This window comes from Rattus rattus, chromosome 8, assembly GCF_011064425.1.
Source record: "Rattus rattus isolate New Zealand chromosome 8, Rrattus_CSIRO_v1, whole genome shotgun sequence".
NCBI classification, from domain to species: Eukaryota; Metazoa; Chordata; class Mammalia; order Rodentia; family Muridae; genus Rattus; species Rattus rattus.
The window spans coordinates 70329573-70346312 of NC_046161.1; the positions used below are offsets into that span (position 1 = coordinate 70329573).

A 16740-nucleotide genomic window follows, 5' to 3' on the forward strand; every position below is an offset into this window, starting at 1 on the left:
TTCCATACTATCATGAGTGCCTGATGCTTGGATTACCATGACTGCAAGAAAATGGCAGGATGTCGTCTCTGTCTCTGTCCCGCAGAAAGGAGCGACACCACAGTGTTCTTCTCAAAGCAGTTTATTCAGGAACTTTTCTTTCTGCATGCAAGCAGCAATCTTTCTTTTCTTTTCTTCTTCTTCTTTCCCAGCCCCCGATCACACTCCCTTATATCCTCCCTCAACTCCGCCTCCTCAGTCCAGACTGCGTAATCTCAGTTCATAGGTCCACATCACATGGCCTGATCTTGCGTCATGGTGCGCCTGTGCAGCTCTCACAATGGACATGGCTAGTTTCAGGTGTGTGAGGAAGTCAGGTGCTAGTCATGAGACTTAGCTGCAGTCCCGGAAGCCATCTTGGGACTGCCGCCACACCCGCTCCCCACAGCAGGAATCCTGTTTCTCTGCACTTACCTACCTAGTCAGATCCTTCTCTGTGAATTAGTAAGGTCATGCCTTATTCTAATCCATTTATGACAGTAAGAACTACCTTTCCTTATCTACATGTGAATACTCCTCATGTCAGACATTAATTTACAGCATATGTTTTATGTGTCATGTTAACTTGCACAGACGGCCAATCATGTATTTGACGTCTCACTCATTTCTGTACTTACATATAACTATTATATGTTTAAGATGGCTGACCATGCTGAAGTGATGGGAGGCATTCATCAGTATCCAGGAGTTCGCTATCCTGTCCTTGTACCTAATCTTCAGGGTTTGCAGCATGCTGTAAGTGTGGAATTTTCTCTATAAATGCCTTTATTGTTTTGGAGACCTTTAAAAGTTAAAATGCTGTGCTATATAATCTACCAGTCTTCATATGTAATCACTCTGTTTATAAACTAACATGAACTTGTAGAGATCAAGATCCCCCATGGCACCATTAGGACCTAACAGACTCCTCATATAGGTCTGTCAGTGTAACTAGTTAAGTATTGAACAGAAAAGTAATGCTCTATTTGGGATGGAAATTTTAAAGTATATTTTGTGCTCCCCTATTACAGGGTATATCTTAAATATTTACCGATAAGTGTTATAATCATCAATATTCCTGAAATAAATGTTTTGTCAACATTTTAGGGCCAGCTTTTGTTTCTGTGCACTCTTCTCTTAGACTGAAACTAATCATTGCTACTGTATCTTCTTGTAATGACTTTTCTCTTTACCCTCTCCTTTTTTCTTCCTTGTGATTCTATGTGGTTTTGAGATTCATGTGATTTAGATAAGAGTTTTAATGACTATACACACACACATACACACACACACAGACACACACACACACACACATGAAGAATCACATTACTTTAATGTAAAAATGTAAAATATTGTATTACCTTTACATGTGTTTGTTGTAAAGGCATTAGAGTATATATTCCTTATGTCAGTAAGTATTTTAGGCTCTGTATTTGGTACTATGCTGCATTGAGGTTGTAAGTATCTATTCAATTCGTTACCTGTTTGTGTATGTGCCGTTAGAGACATTTATCTTTCATTTGACTTGATGTAATTTTCTGGCTTTATAAAATAAAATAATATTGTTGCAATCAAGTCTTCCCAAAGAAGTGAAAGTCCCCATCTTGGAGAAAATACTTTGGATATGTCCCAACAATAGTTTAACAATAGAATAAACGTTGGCTTGGGTGGGAGTGCTGTGTTGGCGATCAAAGCATGGCTCACTAACTGAATGGCTGCCTGAGACTGGATGGCAAACAAGTTTCTTTGTGCTGCGTTCATGAAAGAAGTCCAATAATAGTTGCAGGGGTTTTTAGATTGAATAAAAAAAAGAGGCAAAGTTCTAATATTAATGGCAAAGTTTAAGTATTTAACAAAATAGAAAATTTATTTCAGAGGATTCATAATCATATTTCAACAGAGGAACAAAAAAGTATCTTCTAAATGTTGGAAGAAAGATAAATTATGTTTTCCTTCTTAAGGGTATTAACAGGCAATCAGGGAGGAGAACACGTTTAAAACTAGTCAGACAGCGAGTGAGACATTAACAGGAAGTCTTACAATTGCGTCTGAGAACTCTAGAGGGCGTAACAATTGCAAAACGTATTACCACAAAAGCTGTGGGTGCTACAAACCCAACAAAAGGGAAAGGAGGACTAGTAGAGTCGATTCGGTTATTAGAGCTGAAGACTAGCAAATGGACTTGCACATTAGTCGCGTAAGCCATGGCTTTGATAATCAGGATACAAAGCTACAGCAGCTAATTAGGAACTACGATTAGTTTTGGAGGCAAAAGCTAAGTGATGAAATGGGAAGTCATTCTCTGTTGGATTGTAGGAAGAAAGGGGAACCGGAAATTGTTTGTTTGTTTCTTCTCTTCCAATAATATTTTGGCTTTAAAATAATGTTCTCTATAAAAATGCTGGTTTTAGTGGGGGCACACATTTTCCCCCCATAATTATGACTAAAGTGTTTTGAGGGTAACACGATGAAAGGAAGACGGACTTAACTGGATCGTCATCACAGTTTCACGCATCTCATAATCCTAAGAATACTGTAGTTCGTAGATTTTTGTTACCATGACGTACTTCTCTGTTTCAAAACAGTGTGAATAGCAAAATGAGAAGAACCTGGCTTTAAACTTTAAGGCTACGTATGAACCTAGGCATGCGCTTGAGTCGTCTGCCTTCTCACCCTCTGCCATCATTCACAAGACTCTAACACTTGTCAGCTTTGGACTGTAAACTGTCTTTCAGGTTGCCGCTGGGGCCACGGAGATAGCAGTGTTTGGTGCTGCTTCAGAATCTTTCAGCAAGAAGAACATTAACTGCTCCATCGAAGAAAGCATGGGACGGTTTGAGCAAGTCATCAGCTCTGCAAGACACATGAACATCCCAGTGCGAGGGTACTCATGAAGCCCAACGCCATTTCGTTCTGTATCTGTTTTTAGAGTTTACTTATAAGCCACCTTGATGATTTTCTTTAACATATATATCATATAAATATTATGATCAATGTCATAGCTTTTGGATCCTGTTTGTTCATAGTAATCACTAATGTAACTATATTTCGTTAATAATTATTACCATATTTCTAGCCCGTGGAATGTGGAACCTGATCGATACTAGGGGATCTAGCACATGAGTCTGATGTTAAGACTCAGCCACAGAAGACTCACAAAATGGAGCCGCTTCTGTAAATGCAGGTGTATCTGAGATACCAACCTTATCCTCACTCCTTGGCACTCCATAAAGAAATGGCATTGCTTTGGATCTTCACCGCTGGCTTTCATTACAGCAGATCCCATTAAGGGAAACAGAGGAGGAAAGAATGTCAGAAATTGAAGAAAACCTTAGTTTTTTTCTTTCAGGAGTTTACATAGTTGCCTGAATTGAAGTATCATGTACTGTCATTTTCTGAATTCACTGTCTTGGGACTCTTGCAATAGAGCCATGTGCAAGCCATTAGAAAACAGAGTAGCAGAGAGCAGAGACAGGAAGATATGGAGGCCATTATAGTGTTGGAATCGAAAGGAAAGAGGAAAATCTGCATTTGTTTTTGCTTGTTTCCAAGGCAAGCAGTTGCAGCATAGATTTGGAATTGTTCCTTGATACTGAAAAACATCAATAAATTCCTCGTTACTGAAGTAAGGCAGCTGCTTGTTTTCTAATAATTATATAAGTATCCAGATACAATGAACATAAAATTCATGTTGGCAATGGCTTTGGCTGTACCTTATAATTCTCTTAGTTGATGTGGGCAAAGCCCATAGAGGCAGAACGGTTCAACAATTAACAAGACAGAGGATTGGCTTAGTGATTCCCAGTACTGCAAATTTCAAAATAATAATAATGTACAAGATGATTGATTTGGGACAGGACTTAGAATGATTGGAATTAAGCCTAGGTCATTTAAAGAACATCCAGACTTGTTCTATACTATACCATGCATTTTCTTTTGAATTTCATCTTCCCAAATTTCTACCATAGATGTTTTTAAAATATTGAATCATCTTTGGTGCTTAATAGATTATTTTTCACATCAAAAACTTGCAAAAAGAGTGAAGATAAGATAATATGTATCCATCCTCATAAAATAATGGCATGCTTATCGTAAGACCAAATTATGTAATCAAAATATAAAGGAGAGATGTTCTATGAACTTTCTAATTAAAAAGTCAAAATAGTTTTGCCTTTCTTACCTCTAAAAGCAGGGCTATGAACACCTTTGTCTATTTTAAAATGTGAAGAATATTCAGATCAGGGGTTCTCAACCTGTGGGTTGTGATTCTTTTGGGGTCAATGTTTTTTACAGGAGCCACATATCAGATATCCTGCATATCAGATATTTTCAGTGTGATTCATATCTGTAGCAAAGTTATAACATAACAGTGAAAATAATTTTATGGTTGGGGTCAACACAACCTAATGAACTGTATTAAAGGGTCACAGCATCAGGAAGGTTGAGAACCACTGATTTAGAAGAAAGTAATTTTCACTTGGATAATTAAGGAAACTCACCATAAAATCATATCACTGGATTACCATGGATATTTTATTGTAGGGTTACAATGTAGACAAATACAGGCTACACAACACCTGTTGTTGTTGTTGGTGTTGTCCTCCTGCTCCTCCTCCTCCTCCTCCTCTTCCTCTTCCTCCTCCTCTTCCTCCTCCTCCTCCCCCCTCCTCCTCCCCCCTCCTCCCCCCCTCCTCCTTCTTCTTTTGGTTTCAAATTGAAGTTTATTTCTGAAATTTTCGGAGGACTATCTGTTTCTAGAAATATAAATTTTAACATGTGTGTTCCTCAATTGAGTTCTTGAATCTATTTTCTTCCCTAGCTTTTCATTGAATTTAACTATGATTTTATTTTATGGTTTCTTTGTATTTTATTCATGCTTTGAGAATCACACTGCACACACACACACACACACACACACACTGAATTTAGATCATACCATTCACCCGTTTTCTTTCCACGTCCCCTTATCGCTTCATCTCTGTATGCCTCTTCCCAACTCCATGTGCTCTTTCTATAGCACACTGTGTTGTGTGCTTATAAATGTATATTATAAAATGAAAATTTCAGAGGCTTCACTTCTTAAGCATGAACCGTGAAATATCTGCATATGGCCAGCATGATGTTGTCTGCCATTTTACCTCCATGCCTGACCTCAGGCTTGGTTATAGTTCTCTCTTTTTACTAGAAGCCTAAGTTAATTTTATATTTTTAAAAGACTACAAAATGCAAGATTATATATCTGTGAACAGCATTTGTTGCATTTCTTCTCAACATTCCAGAAAAATGAAAATGAAATAAAGAATTGGACAAATTATTAATTAAGTTAATATAAAAACATAGATTTCATTTAAGTGTAGAAAATAAAAATAATTATGGACATAATGTTTTATTTCAGTAATAATTTATTTATACAGAGTGACTACTATTTATAGCTAGTTAGAAGGAGGTGAGACCAACCACAGTGAGTGTGGTCTTTATTTACCTTTTTAATCCATCAACCAAAATCATTGTAAACCAAGTCTGCTTTGTTTCCCCAATAAACCGCATCACAGATAATTGTGATCATTTTCTCTAGTAAAGACACTCCCTGTAAAGAAATTCTTCCACTGTACAACTGTTTTTCAATGGGTTCTTCAGTTCTGTTGAGCTTGTAGCCTTTAGAACAGCAAACTTCCCAACTTCCAAAAAGGAAGAACCTTCTCCCCTAACTTTCACTTGAATAATTTATAGCCCAACACATTTCTTCAAAATGTTTGGCCTTCAACCTGAGTTAGTCAAACCATCTATTTAAATCATGCTGCATGCTGCAGAGTTTGTGTGTCCTGTCCTTGCTGCCTAAGACCAGATGCTGCAGGGCTTATGGTCCTGACCTTGAAGGTGAGGGCAGCCTCATTTTGAAGGACAGTGAGTCTGTGTTCAGAGCTCTGCTGTTCAATGTACAGTGAGTTGCAGGCAGTACTGCTCCCAACTGACTACCAAATGGTTTCCACCAGAAGGTCTCCCTTGGAGAACTCTCTTGTGGACACGTTCTTATCTTCCTATTAGCAGAAGCTGCTTATAAAAGTCAGTTTTTAACTTCCACCATTAAATACAAGCCTAGATTTTGGGCTGCAAGAAAATATGGTACATAAAGCTAAAACTCAGACGTCTGCTAAGCTACTTTCCACATGTACAGTGTTAGAGGTTGTACCTTCCTGTGAGTGTACGTAACCTAACATCAGTGTAAAGCAGGTGGCCGAGGCTTGATGACAGTCACTTTATCTATTACACTGATGGATTTCTCTTGGTTTGGAGATACAAGGTCTTGCTATATAACTCTGTCTCTCCAAAGTTGCCCAGGCTGACCTCAAGCTGTGGCATTCCTCCTAGCTCTGTGCCCCTCCTGTGACTATAGGAACGAGCTACCATGTTTTCATTTTTGCTTAGAACTTTTATTTTCCCCCTTTCTATTGAAAATAAAACATTTTCATATAATATGGCTTGATCATGGTTTCCCCTTTCTCCAGTCCTCCCAGTGCCTCCCCATCTTCCCTTTATCCAGATTCACCACTGCCTATGTTCTGTCTCTCATTAGAAAACAGACAGGCTTCTGAGGGATGATAATAATAAAATAAAATGATAAACCAGAATCTTGCACTTTGAAATGGGAAACAAACAGAAGGAAAAGAAACCATGAAAAGGTGTATGCACTCATGTGTGCACCCCTCCCCCCAGATATAGACAAAGAGACCCACTTGTTTGCACACTCAGGAATCTCATAAAAACATTAAACCGAAAGCCATAATGTATACCCAAAGGCTCTTTGCTGGCCCCGTGAATGTTGCCTCAGTCTCTGTGAGTTCATATGTGCATGGATCATGTTGAATTAGAGGGGCCTTGGTTTTTACAGTGTCCTCCATCCCCTCTGGCTTTTACTTCTTTGCATCCTCTTCTGCAAGGTTCTCCGAGTCCTGAGGGTAGGGATTTGATAGAGACATCCCATTTAGGAGTGAGCATTCCAAAGTCTCTCACTCTCTGTGAAATGTCTGGTTGTGGGTGTTTGTTCTCATCTGCATCAGGAGAAAGCTTCTCTGGTGATGGTTGAATAAGGCGCTGATCTCTGGGTACAGGAGAATGTCACTAGGAGTCTTTTTATTGCTTCATTCTTTTAATAGTTTTTGATTTTATTCTAGGTTCCTAGGTTTTCCAGTCTCAGGTTCTGGGTGACCCAAGCAGAGTCTGGTATGGGTTCCATCTCATGGACTAGGCCTTATAACTCCAATCAGATGTTGGTTATTATTTCCATAAACTTCGTGCCATTGTTGTATATGCTGGAAGGTCATTAGTGAGAGATGAGGATGAGTGGAAATACAAGTACAGAGAGTTAGGCTTTAGGAACAAGAGGGCAGCCATGGCCCAGTGACAAGCTGAATAAGCACGAGGTGCTTGTTTTGATCAAGTTGAAATTATTGTAGTTTATTGGCATTATTTTCCTTATTTAGCGCATTTCAAAGGAAATATGCAACTGGTCACCTTAGGTATTGTATCTAAGTCACATCTCAGTGTTTAGGAATTAGAACAAATATAATCAGGTTTTTGCACCTTACTTGAATCATGGCATGGGGATTGAAATTTGTTCTTGTTTTCCAACTTTCTCCATTGCTGTACCATTTCCTTCACATACGTCTTGGTCGCATTTGAAGAAATTATCTAAAATGTTACATAAAGCACAGGAACTGGAAGAGCAAGGCAGGTTTCCAGTACGTTGGACTTGAATTTGTCTTCCTTGTCTTTGAACTGTGTGGTAGGCTTGTTAAACAGATTATCTATTTCATTTCTCAAATGTAAGTTTTATTCAGATTAATAGCCCCAAATTGGGTTACATCTAAGAAGCATGGTATATTAGCCTACTGAGGGTGAGCCTTTTTTATTTCAAAGTTTTAGAAATTTCACTCCAAGTTTTCTTTTTAGCGCTAGCTCATGTTTTAGTTTTATTTATTTATTTACTTACTTATTTTTTTTAGTCCAGACTTTATCCCCTTCTCAGTCCACCCTCCGACTGTTCCACATCTCATACTCCCCCCATCTTATTTGTAGTAAAAGCATCCAAATAGATGTGTGGAGAGAAACTTCATTTTTGTATGCCAGCTCTCTACAATTCTAAAGACTTGATTATTTAAACATTGAGTTTATAACTATCTAAATAAAAATGTATATTTCGCTAGAGTTTTCTGCTTTGAGCATTCATATGATGCTATAGTACATTGGTTCTCAACCTTCCTAATGCTGAAACCCTTTAATACAGTTCCTCATGTTTTAGTGACCCTGAACCACAGAATTATTTTTGTTACTCCTTCATAACTGTAATTTTGCTATTGTTATGAATTGTAATATAGATATTTGATATACTGGATAGTCTTTGGTGAAACTTGTGAGAAGTTTGTTCAACCTTCAAAGGGGTTGTGACTCACAAGTTGAGAACCACTGCTATAGTACAGACCTATTCATATAATATTCTTCAGTTACTCTCATCAAATAATATTAAGTTTTAATTGTTTGATAGGTTAAAAGGTTGAATTACCTTTAAGTGTGCCTAAATAATTTTTGTTTAGTTCAAGAATAAAGTAAAAACGTAAAATTATGTTGCTTGGTTTATTTTTTTTGTTATTCATTTTTAAAATGGAAATTTGGATATGATTGACAGAACCTATTGCTCCATATTTTTCAATATAGGTATGTGTCCTGCGCCCTGGGCTGTCCCTATGAAGGAAGCATCACGCCACAGAAAGTCACAGAAGTAAGATATATATCTTCACGGTTACTGATAAAAGAGTATTGTTTGTAAATTAAAGTCTTCTTTACTATGTATTTAATTTCAATAGCAGAGACCAAAGAGAAGCATGGCTGGGAAATTTTCACAGGAGATAGGCTTGGTTACTTAACTAGTCATTTCCTTTTAACATAGACCCATCAGCTATACTTTCACAAAGGTGGGTGATAATTGAGTCTTGTAATTAGGATGAAGACACACAGAATAAAAGCTTCCGTCTGGTGCTTGTACATGACCTTAACCAAAGGAATGCTTTCCCACTTCCCAGCACAGTGCAGACAGTTGTGCACACACATGTAGGCAGCCTTTTCTCCTCTCTCCTTTAGTGCCAACATCAGAGTATGTGTGCTTTAGTGTTTCTGCTCATCTGTGATTTTCATTACAATGCTAAGTTGTTTTGACAGAAATTTGTGACACTAGATTATAGACATTAAGGATCTGCTTAGTGGATTATTGAATTTGCTTATTCTACTTCTTTCTTTACCATTAATTCATCCTAATGAATACCAAATACTGTTCTTTGGGAATTAGTTCAGAAACTTATTTGTAGACAAATTATATTAAAGTAAACTTTTGCTAGGGTTATACATCTTCATGAGTCAGTAAATGTGATATTAGAAAACCCCAAGTCATGTAGAGTAGTTTCAGTCCAGCTGAAACCATTCTTCCTTTGAACACTTTGAACTCCTAGAGCTCACTGAAGACTTTTCCAGAGAAGGCTATCTCATTATCTTATATTAAAAGCTCCTCGCTCACAGAGGCAAATGCACTAGGAAATGATGAAGCTTATAGGTTTTATATTGCTTTACTTACATACAAGGCTCTATTACGAATCTGCATAGACCACTATATATTCTTTTATTTTTAATGAATCTTTCCAAAGGGTTTGACTTTGGGCCTCTCAAGACCTGTGTCTGTTTCTTGTACATGCCAGGCTTTTGGCCTTCTGTGGCACTGATCTAGCATGGAAGAGCTGTACTTTCCTCCTCCTCACCCTCCTTCTCCCCCCCTCCTCCTCCCCTCCTCCTCCCCCCCCTCCTCCTCCTCCTCCCCCTCCTCCTGCCCCTCCTCCTCCTCTCCTCCTCCTCCTCCTCCTCCTCCTCCTGCTCCTCCTCCTGCTCCTCCTGCTCCTCCTGCTCCCTCTACTCTTCCTCTCTCCTCCTCCTTCTTCTCTCCCTCCTCCTCCTCCCCTCCTCCTGCTCCTCCTGCTGCTCCTCCCCTCCTCCCTCCCTCCTCCTCCTCCTGCTCCTCCTCCTCCCCCTCCTCCTCCTCCCCCTCCTTTCTCCTCCTTTTTAACATTATAATGACTAGAGTGCTGCTGAAGCCTCACAGACAAATTAGAGGTATTAAAAACTCACAACCAGCAACTTTGCTTCAGAGTTCTTTGTGCTAGCCTAATACATTTTGTGAATTCACTCTTTTCTTTCTGAGTTGACTGTTAGAAACTCTGATTACTTGTACAGACTCTCCTCCTTTTCCACACGTTATGCCCACCCCGCCAGCCCCATTCTTCTCTTGGTGTGGCCCTCTCTTGTACATTTGACTTTTTCCTTGCTCTCAGATGCTCTCTGCCTCTTACACATCAGTGGCTTGCAAACCACTAATCTTTATGTATGTATATTTTCTCAAACACGTTTCAGATCCTTCTCTCTCACCTCCTTCAAATTTACATTATGTCAAGGCACTTACAGCCTCCTGCTTGATGGCTCTAAGCCAGTGTCCAATGTTCATTAATACATAATGTAGAACTTGTTTCTTTCTCCAAATCTTATTTAAACTTATTTGTGTATATCTCCCCAATACCAACAAAATTTGGTCCTCGTTTGTATCCAAGATTACAAGAGCCACGTCAAATTTGCTTTCTCACTTAACACAGTGACTGGAATAAGTGGTCCTGGACAAGTGCAAGTTGAATGAACAAGTTAATGAAAAGAATCTTTTATTTATTGTGTTTTTGCAGCCAAGCATGTGCTTAACATTGTCACGACTGTAAGTTTTGAAAGAAAACTGTCAAGGCTTTAGAAAGCACTCAGAAAAAAGGCGAGGACAGTTTGTTGTCCATATTAAACAAATTAGTAACTGAAGCAGCAATAGGAAAAGCTCATGATCAACCCAGAATCAAGTCTGGGTGAGAGCTAACAGTCAAGTCCATACTTGCTTGATTCTAGAATCCCCATCGAAATAACATGCGGTTCTCAAGAGGGCACTTCGCTTGTTCATTGTGACATTGGTCATTAGGCTTGATGACGAGGACTTGACATTTACCTGGCATGCATGTCTTCACTCACAGGATAGAATGTTAAGTGATTCTTCCAATTGCTAAGCTACTTAGTGACAGAGCTGAAATCACTGGTGATGTCTCTTGGCCTCTGTGATATAATGCCCAGAGAAACACTACTTCCAAAGTAGACCTTCAGTTCAGTTAAAGTTGAGAAATATTAACCTCATTTCTGTGTACAGTTTGCACATAAATAGATGATGGACGGGTGTGTATGTATGAAGTAGGTTGGACTCTAAAACAAACTTGAACATACAAGATAATAACGGTAATTTCATCTAAAATGTTAATACGGGGCTTACAATTTAACGAGCATAAAGGAGGATCAAGAAAAAAAATAGATCATACATTTTCTACAGTAATTTTAAACTCCAGGTGGCGATTACTTAAGAGGCAGAGGGTGGGTGGCTTCTTTTTTTTGTTGTCTTATCAGGAGTTTGCCTTTCAACAGGTTTCCAAGAGATTGTACGGCATGGGCTGCTATGAGATCTCTTTGGGAGACACAGTTGGGGTTGGTACTCCAGGTAGCATGAAGACAATGTTGGAAAGTGTCATGAAAGAGATCCCTCCGGGGGCTCTTGCTGTTCACTGCCATGACACGTACGGACAAGCCCTCGCAAACATCCTAACGGCTCTTCAGGTATTCGTAGTCTCAGTGTGCTGTGCTGTGGCTGTGTATCCTCTGTGACACGAGCATGTTGAGAGATAAATTTATCAAATGCAAATGTGATGTCTAAACAATATGCGTTATATAGTTTATGTTAAGATTCTATCAGTATGATTGAACATGGCATACACACAGGAAATATTTGCAAAGGCTAGATGATGTTTTAGGGAAATTGAGGTCATTACTATTTTATGTGATTTGGTCACCTTGTTGATCTTTTATTTTTAAAGGATCAATTCTATTAGATCTCTGCCTTCTAATTTCAATGCCTATCTACTTCAACTATAAAGTTTAACAGAACTGAATATTATGATGTGTTGAGAAGTAAAGAGACCAAACAGTAGCATGTACTATTGTAATCATGAAATAAATGATCTTTTAATAGTTTGATTGCTCTATGATGAATATATATGGAGTAGGAATATAGACTATTTTATTAATTTTTTATTTTAATATTTGAAACCTCACTTGGTGTGTGAGTATGTGTGTGTGTGTGTGTGTGTGTGTGTGTGTGTGTGTGTGTGTGTGTGCACATGCACACTTAGGAATTGACCCTCAGGCCTTACACATGCAAACACTTCCCCACTGATCCCATAACCTCACTTTTAATAGAACCCATTAATTTTAATCAAATGATTCCATTGTATGTTAAAGAAACCTATCTAAAATGTTAGAGTATTAAGAATCACTGTTATATGCTATTCTAAGAGTATTTATCTAAAGAGTAAATTTAAATAGTTTTATTTTAAAATATTCTTAATCTTATAACAAGTAAATTAATTTGATATCATAATTGTTAAACTTTTGACAATTAAAGAATCCTAGCACAGATTTTTGGTAAGAGTGAAGGTCAGTTTGTAAAGTTTAATGTTACAGTTTCAAAACGTACAGTTGTTGGCAAAAGTTTAGAAACAGTGGGGAGAGCTTATTTTGACTTGTATTATATATTGAAGAAGAAAAAGATTATCTTATGATAGTTTGGGACATTGGAACTTTAAAAGTTTTCCTTTCTAGGAAGTCTACTTCTAAGGGCAATGGAGTACTGGGCATGGCTGCAGGGTCCTGTGTCCGGCTTCACCTTTTTGTATTAGGTATTCTTGAGCACATTTCTAAGGTTCTCCCTCTACCTCGATATTTCTATATTTTTGAATTATGAGTAGTGACTCATTTATATGCCATGTTTATTGTTCTATAAACGTTAGCTTAGTTATTGGGGATAAAGCCTTATAGTGTAAAGTTTCAGAATGTAGACAAAAAGACCTTTAGTCTCTGCCTATCAATATTGCTTGTTCAGGTACTAAATATTTTTATATCCATGTGGATTTTTGTTGTTAAGAAAAAGCATATCTGGGGGATTATAGTCATATGTTATTTAATATTTATTATTTTAAAATTTATATTAAGTATTTAATAATATTTAAATAGAGAATAAATTATACAGAGAGTAGTGATCTTTTAAGATATTAGTGCTGAAAAACTACTATCTCCAGGGATCTGGTCTACATCACGGTGTCCTAATGTGATGCATGAGCCATGTACTATGACGCTGCTGCTAGCAAGCATGTGTCACTGATTATATCAAAATATGCCACAAAAGTCATGTTCAGTATGTACAGTGATAGCATAGAGTTGTATATATAGTTGTATAAATATTGTATTTCTACAATAGTATTGACATCTATAGTAAGCAATTTTTTTTATTTTATGCACTTTTATACCCCACCCACCTACCCACCTATCTTTCTTTCCTTCCTTCCTTCCTTCCTTCCTTCCTTCCTTCCTTCCTTCCTTCCTTCCTCCCTCCCTCCCCCTCTCCTTCTTTCTTCCTTTCTTTCTTTCTTTCTTTCTCTCTCTCTTTCTTTCTTTCTTTCTTTCTTTCTTTCTTTCTTTCTTTCCTTTTCCTTCCTTCCTTCCTTCCTTCCTTCCTTCCTTCCTTCCTTCCTTCTTTCCCTTCCCTTCTCTTCCCTTCTCTTCCTTTCCTTTCCTTCTTTCTTTTCTTGCATGTACTTGATGCTGACCATCAGATTTAGGGCCTCCGGGCCATCAGCTCTCAGGCCTCCTCATCTATGTTAGCTCGATTATTTAAGACTGAGCTGTAACCGCAGCCCTACTGTTGTTTTACTTCTCTTCTGCTGCTTATTGCAAAATACACTGAGGACCAGTGCAAACTTTTACTTTTTGAATCAATTTATTGAATCAAGAGGCCATGCAGAGTGATCCACTCTGGGTTTGTATGAGTATATTATAGGATGCACAATGATGCAACTTATTCACAATGCATTTCTCAGAATGTCATAATAAAAGTTTGTACTTATCAAAATTAACCTACAGAGTAAGAAGTGATAGTTCCCAGTAGGAAATGTATATGTTTCAAGAAAATAAATAAGTTACTGAGGTAAATAGCTTGGAAAGATGAGGTGAAAGAAAACTAAATTGAGATTTAGAAAACTTGATCAGTTGAGTGGCAACCTCCCCATTCATAGATAAGCACTGAAACCTAGGTGAATATTGGAATCCTGTACTGGGGACGCTATATAATTTTGGATCCAAGCAAGTGGGGAAAATGAAAAAAAATCTATATGCGGCCAGGACTCTTAATCAAAGGATATATAACACCAGTGTCTTAGAGTTTTACTGCTGTGAACACACACTATGACCAAGGCAAGTCTTATAAAGGACAACATTTAATTGGGACCGGCTTACAGGTTCAGAGGCTCAGTCCAGTATCATCTAGGCAGGAACATGAATGTGTCTAGGCAGACATGATACAGGAGGAGCTGAGAGTTCTTCATCTTCATCTGAAGGCAGCTAGTAGAAGACTGACTTCCAGGCTGAAGGTCTTAAGCCCACTGCACCCACAGTGACACACCTATTCCAACAAGGTCACATATCTCAGTAGTGCCACTCCCTGGGCCAAGCATATACAAGCCATTACATTCTACTCCATGGCTCCCATAGACTTGTTCAAACATGTTAGTCTATGGGGGCCATATCTAGCTATAGCATAACAAAAGTACATTTAGTTCGACTTCCAAAGTCCCCATAGTCTATAGCAGTCTTAACAATGTCAAAAGTCCAGAGTTCAAAGTCTCTTTTGAGATTTATTCAGTCACTTAACTGTAATTCACAAAGCAAGACAGGAAACCAGCTGAGCTAACTCTAAACTCTGCATCTCCGTGTCTGATGTCAAAGTGGTCTTCAGATCTCCAACTTCTTTTTCATCTTTGTTGACTGCCACAGACTTCTTTTCCTGGGGTGTTTGAAGTCCTTGTTAGCATCATTTCTATGGCTCTGGCATCTCAAAAATCTTGGGATCTCCAAGGCAACTTCAGTGTTACAACTCCTTGTTTCAATGTTTGGGATCCACACATAATCTTCTGGGCTCCTCCAAAGGGCTGGCATCACTTCTCCAGCTCCGCCCTCTGTAGTACTCTAAGCTCAGGTTGATCCACTCCACTGCTGGTGCTGTTCTTGATGATCATCCCATGATACTGGCATCTCCAATATACTGGGGTCTTCTGTTGCAACTCGGCTTCACCAATAGCCTCTTATAGGCTCCCCTCATGGTGCCAGGCCTCAAATCTTTTGCATGATCCCTTCACTCCTGGGCCATCAACTGCAACTGAGGCTACCCTTCTACCAATTGCTTTCCATGGCTTGTCACAGTGCCAAGCCTCAGCTGTTCTCCATAACCTCTTCATCCCTTTAAAATGAGTACCACCTGCGTGACTCTTATACATTTCCAAGTACATCTGCAGCATGAGGTACAACCTTGGCTATTTCTGGAATGTAGCTTCCTTGTGTTCCCAGAAAACACTTCCCAGAAGATTTCCTGTCACTGATGCTGGTCTGTTCTTAATAACCACTAATTTCTTAGAATCAATTGCCCCAGTAGTCCCTTCTATTCTGGACTCTAAACCCAGAGCCACATGGCCAAAGCTGCGAGTTCTGCTGCTTGCTGGAGCTGGAACATGGCCCCCTTGTTCTATTACATGATCACTAGCTTCCCCTTTTCCAGTTTCTTCGCTGCCTAAGCTTGGCTGTCCTGGAACTTGGCTCTGTAGACCGACTTTGAACTCAAAAGCTCTGCATGCCTGTCTCCTAAGCACTGGGATTAAAGCTGTGGGCCACCAAACCTGGATTTAAGTTTTTCTTTACCTAGAACTTGCTCTGTTCTAAGCTGGCCTTGAACCCAGAGATCTGTTTGTCTTTGCCTCCTAGGATTAAAGGCTTTTACTGCCCTGCCTTGATCTAAATTTATCTGGGTGAAATCTTGCCCCAAAGTTACTATTTCCTTCATCTTCTCTCTCACAGGATTCAGCTCCATTTCACTTCCTGGTGCCCTTTTATTACTCAAACAATATATTTTATATTTTTCCTTTCTCAGTTTGCTATGCTTGTTTAAAATGCTCTTCATGAGACTTAACTAGAGAATACAGTCTATAATGGGTGTTTCTGAGATTTCCTTTGTCAATGCAATTAATATACATCTCTTTTTCTTAGCCTCAGGTAGCATCTTCAGACACTGGCAAAAAGCAGCCACGTCCTTCACCAAAACATCACAAAAACAGTCTCTTGACCACATATTAAAGTTCTTTTCCACTGATACCTCTTAGGCCAGCAGGCTTACACAGTTAAAATGACCCTTAGTTTCACTGTCTTCCATATTCCTACTATGTTGGCCCATTAAGCTCCACTTAAAGTATTCCATGGCTTTCCAAACCCAAAGTTCCCAAATCCACAGTCTTCCAAAGAAAAACATGGTCAGGCCTATCACAGAAATACCCCATTCCTGGTTCCAACTTCTGTCTTAGGGTTTTACTGCTGTGAACACACACACGACCAAGACAAATCTTATAAAGGACAACATTTAATTGGGACTGGCTTACAAGTTCAGAGGTTTAGTCCAGTAACATCAAGGTAGGAACATGGAAGCATCCAGGCAGGCATGGTATAGGAGGAGCTGAG

The 16740-nt window shown here is 38.8% G+C and overlaps 1 protein-coding gene across 2 annotated transcripts in view; it reads left to right on the plus strand.

Moving 5' to 3' along the window:
• Hmgcll1 (3-hydroxymethyl-3-methylglutaryl-CoA lyase like 1) overlaps positions 1 to 16740 on the plus strand; it is a 120016-nt gene that overhangs the window by 53695 nt on the left and 49581 nt on the right. For both annotated transcript variants that reach the window (XM_032909353.1, XM_032909351.1), the window contains exons 4-7: positions 679 to 774; positions 2754 to 2902; positions 8731 to 8794; positions 11557 to 11745. In XM_032909353.1, the coding sequence (XP_032765244.1) occupies positions 679 to 774; positions 2754 to 2902; positions 8731 to 8794; positions 11557 to 11745 (498 nt within the window). The remainder of the gene's footprint in view (positions 1 to 678; positions 775 to 2753; positions 2903 to 8730; positions 8795 to 11556; positions 11746 to 16740) is intronic.